Consider the following 12,030-nt stretch of genomic DNA (forward strand, 5'->3'; position numbering starts at 1 on the left):
GATTAATTTTATCTGTCATTTTGAGAATATAGTCTCACCCTACATCTATATAATAAAATAAGTTTGATTTGGTATGTCCTACGAAAAAAATTGACCACGTAAGAAAATCAATTACTCAATATGTTAGGTACATTATGATTTTGTAAATAACAAAACTTACATGATTAGAATTTTTTAATCTAATATCAATATATACACGTAAGAAATAACATTTGTACATATGCAAAAGTAACTTTAGATTATATCTTCTATGTCAGAAACTATTTTATAGAATGAGCAAATTTGATAAAAATCATGTAAAAAAACCCATCATAACTCGTTGAAGTTGATACATGAATTGAAATCCATATAAAAGACTAGGGCATTCTAAAATTTGCCTAATTTGATCCAACTCAACTCAGTTATGAATTTGCAATTTGATGTTTTCGAAGTCGTTCTACAAAGCAATAATTGCACAAATAACTTATAAATTTGGCTCAACTTGTAATGTTGTTTATAAACTTGTAATTTGTTCAGTGCAATTCTAAATTTTAATTTACTATGTAATGTTGTTCTTAAACTTTTAATTTGTTCAATAATACCGTGAATTTTTGGTAAATATTCAATGTTATGTTTTCATGAGTTCAAATTCGAGAGCAATAATTAATAAGTTAATTTTACATAGTTTATGAACTAAAATTTTACTAGTCGGATAAATCAAAAGTTTACTTACACGTTGCACGTTTTACCAGGGCGGGTTGAGAGGATATAAAAAGAGAGATAAACCAACGCGAAAGCGATCAAACAAGATCACAGAAGCAAAGGCAGAAAAGCGTCGCCCGCGATCGTCCGATGTTCGACGATCGAAGCTTCGCAAGTGCTGCGGATCATCTCCGCTGCCTCGACTGCACGTTCGAAACCGATCGATCTCCGCCGCGATCGGGCTCCGTTCCGTGAATCGCCTCCTCGATCCTGGGGGGACAGACGCTCCTCCGGCGGCTGCTTCCGGCGGGGCTCCGTCGGGTTCGGGTCCGGGTTTTCGGTTCGGTTCTTCGAGCGCGATCCCATCGCCGTCGGCCGCCGCCGCCTGCGACGATGACCCGAAGGCCCAGCACCTGCGCCATCTGCGAGAACCTGAATCTCGCTTCCATCTGCACGGTGTGCGTCAACTACAGGTATCTCGGATCCCCGTTCGTGGACGGCGATTTCGTGTTCGTGGAGCGTGTCGAAGTGTTTGGATAGGGTTCTCGTTTGGAATTCTCTCGGTTTTAGGGCCGCCGATGGCTGGTTATCTAGCTGCGAATTCGCTGGGTGTGCAACTTGATGGAGGTGCTTTGTCTTTTGTGCGCAGGTTGAGCGAGTACAGCAATGATCTGAAAGTGCTCAAAAGCCGCCGGGACGCGCTGTATTCGAGATTGAGCGAAGTGCTTGTGGCAAAGGTTTGATTTTTGCTGTATGAAGCAACTGCATTCTCTTGTTCATTCGCGTGTGCTTCCGGGAAACCAAAAGAAATAAAGCAAGTAGGAGCGAGAGCTCGGATTTTTGTTTTCCCTCGTTTCTGTTTCTTTAATTGATGCTGATTTAGCTGTTTAAGTAGAATGGTCTTGTCACGAACCCTTTGAATCCTGAGTCCTAAGCTATCTAGAATTTTGAATTTTTCTTTTACTGTTCTCTGCTACCCTTTTCTAAAATGGCATTCTTGATACTCGTAGCATGCTTTGTATCTGTCAGTGGTGCTGATAGAGTGCCAAATAAGAATGGTTATGTAAACACTGTGTTGTTCTTGCCCGTCACAGGCCCTAATGGCACTTCGTTAAGTTGAGGTTGATAAAACGTTGTTAATCTTACTGGCTGCTTAGCCATCTATATGTAGCAGGCTGGGGCACTTTGAGATCATTGCTGTTTATAGATAATTATTGGTAACAGCAGATGAATTGTCTGTTGGCACGTGTACTCCAATTCATCTGATGTTTGTTCAGTTCATCAGGGATGTATTCACCCTTTGAAGGTTGCCTTCGCAACTTATAAAGTACACAGTGGAGATGGGACCCACCATACTCTTCTATGTCATATTTGTGTGATTAGCGTTCTTTCCACTTTTGGTAATGCTGGTGACAGCTCGGTACTTGTAAGATCACATGGCTGTTATAGTCAGTCTAAAGTTTTGTTCTGTTCATCAGGGCAAGGCGGATGATCAATATAATTGGAGAGCGACACAGGATGAGAAGCTTCAAAAATTGAGGGAAAAGTTTTATCGCAAGAAAGAACAACTCGTTCAAGGTATTTTTGAGTGCAGTGTATTAGATTTGGCTCTATAATCTTCCTAAGATGTGAGACTAAAGGATGACTTGCAGGGAAGGCTAAGGTCGAGAGACTGTCAAACGATTTGAAGGCAAAGTATGGAATGCTGGATTCTGCACTATCCAAGGTGCAACCATTTTTTCCTAATTTTATATTTTCATTCTCAGATTTACTTTGGGAGTGTTCTTTGTCACGTTCAGTATCAAGCAAATTGTGTTTCTGTTGCACCATAAGATGGTCAACTTTTGGCTTTTCTATGCAGTTGGATAGGAATCGTGCGGAACAACTGGAGAAGCTCTATCCTAACCTTATAAGCACACAGACCTTGGGACTTGTGAGGAATCAATCCTGCTACCTTTTATTTTAGATACTTTGTGATATATATGTAATTGCTCTCTTGGAGTGGGGTTATTTTGATAATTTCTATCTAAATTTTACTTTTGCTGTTCCCCATGACATACTAAATGCGTGGCGACTCCTTTGGCATCTTTCAGCTTTCTATTCTCAGCTTCCTGTAGTTGATTGATCTTTTAGTCTTTGACATCATGCATGCACTAGTTCTTTTTGACACCCGTGTCTGTGGACAAATAAGCTCTTATGTTATTGGAGATTGTTTATAAATGTTTGATGGACATTATAGATTTATTTTTTGGATTATCATAGGCGGCCGTGTAACTCTGGAGTAGAGTTTTCAGCCATTGTTTATAAATGTTTGATGGACATTATAGATTTATTTTTTGGATTAGCATAGGCAGCCATGTAACTCTAGACTAGAGTTTTCAGCCTCGATATGGAATCGTTGATCTACATTCCTGGTATGCTTTCCGAGCTGTTTAAGCTTTGGTGTTTTAACATATTTCATCTTCTTATTTGCAGATGGCTATTACCTCAGAGCGCCTTCACAAACAGTCTGTGGTCATAAAACAGATATGCAAATTGTTCCCCCAACGTAGAGTAAGATCTTAAATAGTAATTGCTTGCTAATGAGTAATTAGAAACTGCGAGTATTGATGATGCACTATAGTCTTGTTATGCTCTACGAAGGCCCTTTTCCATCTCTCGAGTGAAAAGGTTGATAACAACTAGTGAAATGTTATGTATATCTTTGATAAAGAGAGTTTGTGTATGAAATTATTGCATCACGGTGTCTTTGAATGAGAGAAATGATGGCATAAAAATTTTAAGACTCGAGAATTCACCAATTGAAGCCACATGCACAACGATCACTCTCAGTTGGGGGGACTGTTAGGCAAAGCTGCATCACAGAACATGGACTGGAATAGTGGTCGTACCTGAAAAGAAGATTGCTGGGTAGCTGTTTCTAGTTAGAGTGTTTGGCTTTTCTCTCTGAGCTCTAAAGATTTTGAGTTTGTCATTGCTTATAGTAGATGATCCTGAAGATTGCTTCTCATGGAGCTTCAGCTGACTTTGAATTAAAAATGGCATCAGCTAAACATCTAATCTTGGGCTTAGCATGTTTGCCTTTCTGCATCCGACTGTTAATGTGCACAAACAATAACTTTTGGTTAATACTTTCAAAGATTTTCTTAGGAAGTGTGCTACTCGTTGCCTAAGTTTTGTCAGAAAGGAGCTATATAGATTTCATTTTGTGGTTCATATCATTGCCAGTGTAATTGTTGTAATAAGTGTATTCCTGGCGAAAATCATTGTGAAACACTTGATAGTTATCCTTTGTTGCATAACTATTATCTTAATAGATTGGTTCATATAATTTATGCCTCAGGTGACTGTGGATGGGGAAAGGAAAGATGGATCCATTGGTCGATTTGATCAAATTTGCAATGCACGTTTACCTAGAGGACTTGATCCCCACTCTGTTCCTTCAGAGGAGCTTGGTGCTTCATTGGGGTAATTTATGGATATGGCAAAAAACTTGCAGAGATTCTCCTGTTCTAGTTAACCTTTTACTTTTACCCTCTTTCAGGCATAGTTTGTCTTTTGGTTTTCAATGATTAGTGCAGTCCTTCCTTGATAGTGTCTTGTTTCTCAACAACGTGAGTTTCTCTAAACTAACATTCTAATTACTTTGTTGCATAACAGATACATGGTTCTACTTCTTAATATTGTTGTTCAGATCTTGGCTGCACCAGCACTTCACAACTCAGGATTTGCGGTGAGGACAATTTTATAATTTGAACAACATGAACTTTTCCACTGAGTTTTATCTGTGATTCTCTCAACATCTTTGTTTTGGTTTTTTCCTTTCAGCATTTGGCCTACAGTAAAAATAGTTTTCCTATATGCAAGATACTTGAATGTGATACAAAATGAATTTGGACTCCCAACCAAACACAGGCATGTAAATAGACAGGAAATGAGAACATTAAAAAGTGCTTACTGCTCTTTCTGATGGTTACCTATCAGTTGGACTCTCGCCCTTGAACTGAAAGGCAGCTGTGATTCAAAAGTAATACTTGTTAATCTTTTCAATTCATTTGTGAAGATATGCATCAGCATTACTTTTGCGAAGGCTTGAATAAATGTGCTTACTATATTACTTACCTTTGCTTTATTGTTGCAATGCCTGTATTCTCTTTTGAGAATTAGCTGTATTTGTGGGCTTTCCTTTGTTTCACATAATGTTGATATAATATCAATTTTAGGGTTTCTTCCACCCCGGAATCTCATGATACTGTATGTCTCAACTTGAAATGGAAATTGGAGTTGTGTTTCTTTAATAGTGCAATACTATATTCTGTCATGAACCATTCCAAAAAATTTTCACTGATATCTTATTAAAAAATGGATGACTATGTCTCTTAATTAAGAATAGACTCTCTTTGTTGATTGATTGATATTTGTCCCTTCTGTTGTAATGTTGATTTAATATCAATTTTAGGGTTTCTTCCACCCCTGGATCTCATGAGGCTATATGTCTTGACTTGGAATGGAAATTGGAGTTGTTTTTCTTTAATAGTGCAATACTATATTTCATTATTAAATGTTCCAAACATTTTCACTCACATCGTATTAAAAAAAAAAGGATGATTCTATGTCTCTTAATTAAGAATAAACTCTTTATGTTGATTGACTGATATTTTTCCCCTTTGTATAATAGGGTTCTTGCTCTCGAATTTGGCAACGAGATTCTTATTGGGATGCTCGTCCATCTTCTCGAAGGTAGATTCTTGTGCAATGACATTCGACAACTTGGGTGCTCAAGCTTGCTTGTCTGAAATTTTTGTGTGCCTTGCAGCAATGAATATCCCCTTTTCATACCACGCCAAAACTATTGCTCCACTAGTGGAGAAAATTCGTGGTCAGACAGAAGCTCAAGTAATTTCGGTGTTGCTTCAATGGAGTCAGAGAGAAAGGCCCAGCTTGATTCTTGTAGAAGTAGCAGTTTTAGTTTTACTTCTGCTTCTCCTCATTCTGTCGAAACACACAAGGATTTGCAGAGAGGAATATCCCTTTTGAAGAAAAGTGTGGCATGCATCACAACATATTGCTTCAATTCTCTCTGTTTAGATGTCCCTTCTGAGGTGTCTACTTTTGAGGCATTTGCTAGATTATTGAGCATACTCTCTTCTTCGAAGGAAGTTCGCTCTGTAATTTCTCTGAAGATGGCTTGTTCAAGGTACCCACTTTCATTGCCTTTTAGCACAATGAAGAAAGTAGAAAGTGTGTTTTCAGTCTGACTTTGAATTAGTTTGTCACCTTTCTGGGTGTGTACTTGTATGGATATGCCAGAGTTAGATCACTTGTTTCTTCAGTAATAACCATTTTGAACAGGATGAGATGATGATGATAGGAGGTATATTAGTTCAAAAAGATGAGAAGTAGATATGTTTGTCAGGAACTTAAAAGCTTTCCTTTTAAAGTTGACTTGTAACTTGGAGTTTGTGCCAGAACCTCGAGGACTTCATGACTTTGAGGTCAGGTGACATAGTTTATATGTTATTCTGTATATGCAGCATTCTGCATATTGGCCATTATGCAAACTCAATACTAGTTTTTGCTAATATGCCACATTTTCTTTGCATTCCGTGTCTCACTTTTATATCTCCATTGATTTGCAGATCAAGTAAGCAAGGTCAACAGTTAAATAAGTCTGTGTGGAACGTGAACTCAGCTATCACATCAAGCACTTTACTGGAAAGTGCACATATGCTTCCTATTGTGGTATGAGTGAGAATGTATTTAGATTTTCACAGTTGATTCATATTGATGTAGTTCCTGATATTATTTGAGTACTTTTAGCTGACTTGTATTCTGAAATTTGATCCTTTTGCACTTGACCTTTGCTTACATTGAATTAAAACTGGCATATCTTAAAATGATTTTGAGATTTGGTACTTAGATTGCTTTCATTGTGCTATGTGGGACAGGTTTGCTAATTACACCATCACTCCCCCTCTTTTCTTGTCTACATTAAGATGGTGGGCAATTGTGATCACTAAATCTATTTTTCACTTTTGGTGTCACAAACTAATACTAATCTAATACTAACAGAATAGAAAAGAACTGTCTTTTCTCTATACTTTCCCCCTTCTGAATTAGTGGATGTTGCCAAAGGGAGTGGTGATGTCATATGCAAAAAGATAGAGACTGTGCATGTGAATTGTGTGCCATGATATGCAATGCAATCGATTTCTATGGTAGAGTTATATTCTATCTATTACAACTGTTGTGAAGATATCATTTGACCCTTTTTTTGGTGAATTAGTATGAGATTATCGTATAAATTCATGGTTATGTGATTAGAACTGATATTACCAATATCTCCTCTTTTCTTTTATGTTCAGCGGACAGCTTCCAAAGATGAGATTCCTTTTGCATAATCTTGGTTGGTTTACACCTTCGCTGGTTTTGATGAGCTTGCCGTGCCTTGCAGAAAAACATTGGTGATGCCAATCCTCCTAATTCAACTGCCAGCTTTCTTTATGCTACTGATTTGTCGGATATGGGAAAGAATGAGTCTCTTATTGATGGATGGGATTTAGTGGAACATCCTACTTTTCCTCCGCCACCATCACACAATGAGGATGTTGAGCATTGGACCCGAGCGATGTTTATTGATGCCACAAAGAAATGATTTGGCAACCGAACAACCTTCCTACCTTATGTAAGTTACCACACTAGTGCACTTTATTTGCCAGTTACTTAAAAGATGTAGAAAGGAACCTATCATTCTTTCAATCGTGCCTGGCAAAGTGGAAGCAGGCAGGAGCTTTGGCCTCTGTGAATTCCCACAAGTTTAGCCTTGGTATTTAGCTGTCAACTTCTTTGCTTATTCCATGATGTTGTTGAGTTACAGTGATCAGCACTCTCAGTGGCCCTTGTATTTATGCAGTATCAATGCTAAGGTTCCACTTGTGCAGAAATTTATGCAGAACTTTTAGCCTGTTTAAGAGGGCTTTTCGCACTGTCTTCTAGTCCTGGCTTTTGCTTTGAATTGAACTTGAAGCTGTTGGCACTGGAACCTAGTGAAAAGCCAATAAGTAAATCCCAGAAGTAGAAGCTAAAAGCATGTGCCTGAGCTTTTGGTTCATGCTTTTGCCTTTTGAAAAGTATGTGAGATGTGTTAAAAGTATCCTTTAAAGACTTAGAAGGAAAGAGAACCAGTTTTAAGTGTTATGACTTCTCAGTAGGCATTTTGTTTTGTTTTTATTTATAAGAAAAACTTGTTGGAGTTTTAAAACAGATTTCTACTTGGGGATTTTTTTTTCTTCTTTTCAGTTGATTGATACACTTTGGTCATATTCTGCATTTTCTTGAGTCTCAATTCAGGCCCTGAATTATATAGTCAGAGTTTCTTAAGATGCACTAAAGATATTTTGACTATAACCCTTCATCTTGGTAAGTTTTTCTTTCTAGGACAAGAATCTTGACTTTTGTTATAAATGATAGAGATGTGACTTTTCTACATTTCTTCATTGATTCTTTTGTCTGTGTGAGTATACTTCTGACCTTTTGGCAATCTTTTTTATGCATCAGTTGATTGATTCAAAGAAAACTTGTGGAAAAGGATAAAAATCTCAGACAAGTAAATTGTAAAGTCATTTGTTGCATCATTATAAGCTACTACAGCATGTGAAACATCTGCTTGGCTGTTTTTTTTTGCAGGTTTCTCTTGTTTTTCTGTCAGAGCTAGCTCTGCTGCTCTCTTTTAAGGGTTCTGGAATCTTCTCTTTACAGGTGGGAGGTTCGTCATGGAAAGGGCATACAAGAAAAGCACTTGCTCAATGCAGGGAATGAGCATTGCTTGTTGTAAATATGTGTGGATAGGGATTAGGTGTTGACATGTAAATACAAAAGGGCTGTCTCTAGTCACTAATTTGGTTGCAGAGTTTCTTTCTGTGATCTGTCGGATCATGTAACTACTTGACAGATACTAACTAGACTACACCTCGTAGATGTACATTCCCCTGCAGCAAGGACTAAATTGAAGAAAAAGAAATTCACTTATGTTCCTGATAATTCTTCCCATCTTCATTTTGTCTGAAGTCATAATGCCTTGTGAAGCAAGCTATGTTCATTATTCAGTGGATCTATGTAAGGTTCATGCCCTTCTGCAGCGAGCCTGCAAAACCCTTGGGAATTTATGTGATGTTTGGAACAAATGTGATGATTGAGGCAGTGGCACTTTGTGCTGAATAGTTTTGCGCAGGTCTGTCTGATCTCTGTCTGTAACAGATCCGTATTTATGCCACAAATTCTCTTAAGATAATGAGCAACTGTAATTGTGGACGGTCATGCTATACTCGACGAATCTTTGGTGGGGGCTGCCCGTGGAAAAACTTGTAGAACCGTAGCTGGATTGCCAATGTCTACTACAACTATAGAACGAGAAATGCAGTCGTTCGCGGTGACCTTTCAAGAATTGGAGTTGTCACAATGTCTTCCTAGGAAGCTTTGCGCCTAAGAATTGGGAATCCTGATAGCTGTGATGAGCTCATTCAGGAGCCACTGTATTTAATGCTGCATATGCCTCTGCTTGGGGTTCCCAAAAGTGCAGAACATACCTTCTGCTTTTGGGATCTGATGGCGAAGGAAATGTGCCTGATATGTGCATGATATATCACTCATCTACATGCAAGAGACGTCTATGTCTTTTCCGAGCTGAACATCCATTCTGGGCATTAGATGCTTCTGAGCAAGAGCAACAACATGAAAAGCCAGCAGGTTGGGACCCATAAAAAGCACTTTTTCTGTCTGTTTTTAAAGTGATGCTATTATTGGTATGTCTTCTTCCGCAATAGCAGCAAAAACTGGTTGACGAGTTCTTTCCAAAATTTGATGGGTGAAGTTTCCAGAAAACCAATCTTATGACTCAAGTAGATCGAAACAATAAAGAATAAAAAATCGCATATTCTATGTTTTATATATACTAGAAAAGAGATGAGCTCGTGCGCCGCAGTTGGTACTTGGGCATGGAGCTCGAATCTGAGGAAAAGAGCAGCTCCAGTTCCTACGCAAGAGGAAAATTTCAGAATTAGTAAGAACGTACGTTTTCAGTGATTTTGAGTAGGAAAATGAAATCCTTTCAAGTATGTAATAACGAGATTCAAAGGAGTGCAAATGCAACGAGATATCAAACCACGACTGAATTTCAGCCGGACAGACTTTTGATGACCAACTTAAAGGATGGTCGAATCCTCAACTACCTTGGCCTAAGAGAAACATTTACACAGTTCATGCTGGAAACCCACCTACTTCAGAGACCATTATTGGAGTCTTATGGCACAAAGAAACCCTTCCAAAACTCCGAGACGACCCATCGATTTTTGCCCAATTAGGACTTGGAGCAGAAATTCTTCCATGGAGAAATGATTGAAGAAGTCACAAAAGGAACCTCTCTACTGGAGGCATTCAAATGTGTCTACATTCTATCGTGCTTGTTAATTCTGATTTTCTCCCCAAGAGTCGCATATCTACGAACATTTACCAAATGAGAGTCCACAAAGGGAAAAATGATACTGAAAATCTAGCGGTCGTGTGGTATCTATTAAAAACACATTTGAGTTCTTCCATGATGCAGGCAACAGAACGCCCCATGATGAGCAAGCCGAAATTCTCCAAGGGATTGGAAATTCCCGACCAGAGGGGAAATTAGTGATTCTCTTACTGTGAGCGAAAGCAAGGCAGCGAACGACGTGCAAAACTAAGAAACAGAGATGCACGCGACGATGCATGTCGTTCAGCAACTAGCTTCTGTTCTCGAGAGGGAAACAGATTTTTACTGTATTGAAGTTGGATTAAACCACGTCCCAATAAAAGGCACCGCAGAACCTAGCCTCCATATGCACCTGAATAAGTCTAATGGGTCTTACAATCTCAGGCTCTAACAGAACAGTTCAATAAATCTAATTGGTCCGATTCCGTTGATTCCACCAGAGACAGCGACAAACAGATGCCACAAAACGGATGAACAGTGATAGGTAAACAAAGCTGTGATCCACGATAAGAATGCCATGAAGAACGTAGTCGTTCTATCCTTTCCCAAATAACTCCATGATCGACTTCGAAACTATAGAACAAAGGGCAATATTCTTGTCGCATAAAGGATGGAAATTTTAAATTCCGTTTCATACAATGTCATGCCAAAGGAGATCAAGAAGTCATTTATATTTTGTCAATAAAGATGGCGAAAATTATACCTTCTGTTTCCTGAGCCAGTTATTTGTTTTCCTCAAGCGAAGAGCTTGATGTTCCAAATGGTTGGTGTAGGCCTTCATCAACACAGGAGGAATACAGCTCAGAAGATAGAACACAACTTTGAAGGTGGCAAGTAGAAGATTTCAATAGGTCACAAACAACCATCAGCTCAGATCACGTGGCTAACCTGTTTCCTTGCCCTTGATCTGGCAGCTGACTCGCGATTCTTGATCATCCTCTTTTGCCTCCTCTCTACGGTCTTATCCATGACCTCATCTGAGTATCTATACTTCTTTTCGCTAGATCCCTGAGAATCAGGTGATGTAGCAGATATGGCTGGCGCTGAAATGGGCAGAGATTTTTGGTTCTCTGCATAACCTGTTTCAAAACCTTGGTTCTCGTAGGCAGAACTTGAAACATTGAAATTCGAATTAAGCACTACCAATGGCTGCTGCTGTTGGACTGAAGCCATGTGAAGTTGCACCCAGTCCATTGGCTGCGAAACCACCATCATGGGATCAACTGCCGCGGTTGGCTCCTGATTGATGGGATTCTCTTGGACATCCAAGTTGATAACGCCAGCACCGACAAGAAAATTCTCGAGTGTGGTTTCTCCGAGAGTCATCTGTGGATCAAGGGACTGGTTATTTACGGAGCCGACTTGCTCAGTATCCACAATCTCACCCCAGACATCTTCCTCTGGTTTCTTATTTTGCGTCTCATTGAGGTCGAAGTTGCCGAGGAAGACGGAAGGGGTAGAATGAGGATTCTGCTGCTGAAGGCCTTCTTCAGCTGGTGTGACTCTAGTTAATTCGTTTAAAGTCATGCCGTTGAAGGGTTTGCCAAGATTCCCCATCTGCCTATGAACATCACCAAAGGTGAGAGTGGAGAGAGATTCTTCTCTACCCAACGGAAGAAAATGTGTCCCGTGAGCTTTAATCGCAGAAGGCATGCTTTTGTCATCCATATATGATCAATGCAAAGGCTCTGAAAACTTCATCAAAGATTGAGCTTTCACTGAAACATCATTGCAAGCAAACCAGAAAACGTTGAATTTGCATTGTCTGATGAACGAGCCAACATAACCTGGAATGCTCAAGCAGACGGAGATGAGAAAATTGATGCTTTGCG

At 39.2% G+C, this 12,030-nt stretch overlaps 2 protein-coding genes across 4 annotated transcripts; one reads left to right on the forward strand and one right to left on the reverse strand.

The window, feature by feature from the left end:
• Positions 1-767: 767 nt before the first annotated feature.
• On the forward strand, positions 768-8,721 carry LOC104456639. 3 transcript variants are annotated; one of them, XM_010071489.3, is made up of 13 exons: positions 769-1,154; positions 1,331-1,418; positions 2,160-2,259; positions 2,334-2,407; positions 2,543-2,614; positions 3,157-3,234; positions 4,025-4,149; positions 4,342-4,414; positions 5,360-5,421; positions 5,498-5,878; positions 6,321-6,423; positions 7,136-7,366; positions 8,368-8,721. In XM_010071489.3, exons 1-12 carry the CDS (start codon positions 1,075-1,077, stop codon positions 7,334-7,336), a joined length of 1,437 nt encoding a protein of 478 aa, XP_010069791.2. In that variant the 5' UTR covers positions 769-1,074; the 3' UTR covers positions 7,337-7,366; positions 8,368-8,721. The 3 variants fall into 3 exon arrangements, with proteins under 3 accessions (XP_010069792.2, XP_010069791.2, XP_010069790.2); XM_010071488.3 differs by having other exon boundaries at positions 8,440-8,721; XM_010071490.3 differs by lacking the exon at positions 8,368-8,721 and having other exon boundaries at positions 768-1,154; positions 7,047-7,186.
• Positions 8,722-9,631: 910 nt separating this feature from the next.
• Positions 9,632-11,755, reverse strand: LOC104416357 (ABSCISIC ACID-INSENSITIVE 5-like protein 3). Its single transcript, XM_010027759.2, has 3 exons — positions 11,087-11,755; positions 10,902-10,973; positions 9,632-9,712 (listed from the first exon to the last, which is right to left on the reverse strand). The coding sequence occupies exons 1-3, from the start codon at positions 11,753-11,755 to the stop codon at positions 9,632-9,634; spliced, it is 822 nt and encodes a 273-aa protein (XP_010026061.2).
• Positions 11,756-12,030: the final 275 nt, after the last annotated feature.

The sequence above is a fragment of the Eucalyptus grandis genome, chromosome 6, assembly GCF_016545825.1.
Source record: "Eucalyptus grandis isolate ANBG69807.140 chromosome 6, ASM1654582v1, whole genome shotgun sequence".
Taxonomy (NCBI): Eukaryota; Viridiplantae; Streptophyta; class Magnoliopsida; order Myrtales; family Myrtaceae; genus Eucalyptus; species Eucalyptus grandis.

What these genes read in the sequence shown, in the direction of transcription:
- LOC104456639 (XM_010071489.3), top strand. Translation starts at nt 1,075, where the DNA reads ATGACCCGAAGGCCCAGCACCTGCGCCATCTGCGAGAACCTGAATCTC. An exon ending in GCACACAGACCTTGGGACTT is followed by an intron (nt 2,615 to 3,156) that starts GTGAGGAATCAA and finishes TCTTATTTGCAG; the next exon opens with ATGGCTATTACCTCAGAGCG. An exon ending in CTGAAGATGGCTTGTTCAAG is followed by an intron (nt 5,879 to 6,320) that starts GTACCCACTTTC and finishes ATTGATTTGCAG; the next exon opens with ATCAAGTAAGCAAGGTCAAC.
- LOC104416357 (XM_010027759.2), bottom strand. Translation starts at nt 11,755, where the DNA reads ATGGGGAATCTTGGCAAACCCTTCAACGGCATGACTTTAAACGAATTA. An exon ending in GATCAAGGGCAAGGAAACAG is followed by an intron (nt 10,974 to 11,086) that starts GTTAGCCACGTG and finishes GTGTTGATGAAG; the next exon opens with GCCTACACCAACCATTTGGA. An exon ending in ACTGGCTCAGGAAACAGAAG is followed by an intron (nt 9,713 to 10,901) that starts GTATAATTTTCG and finishes CCTCTTGCGTAG; the next exon opens with GAACTGGAGCTGCTCTTTTC.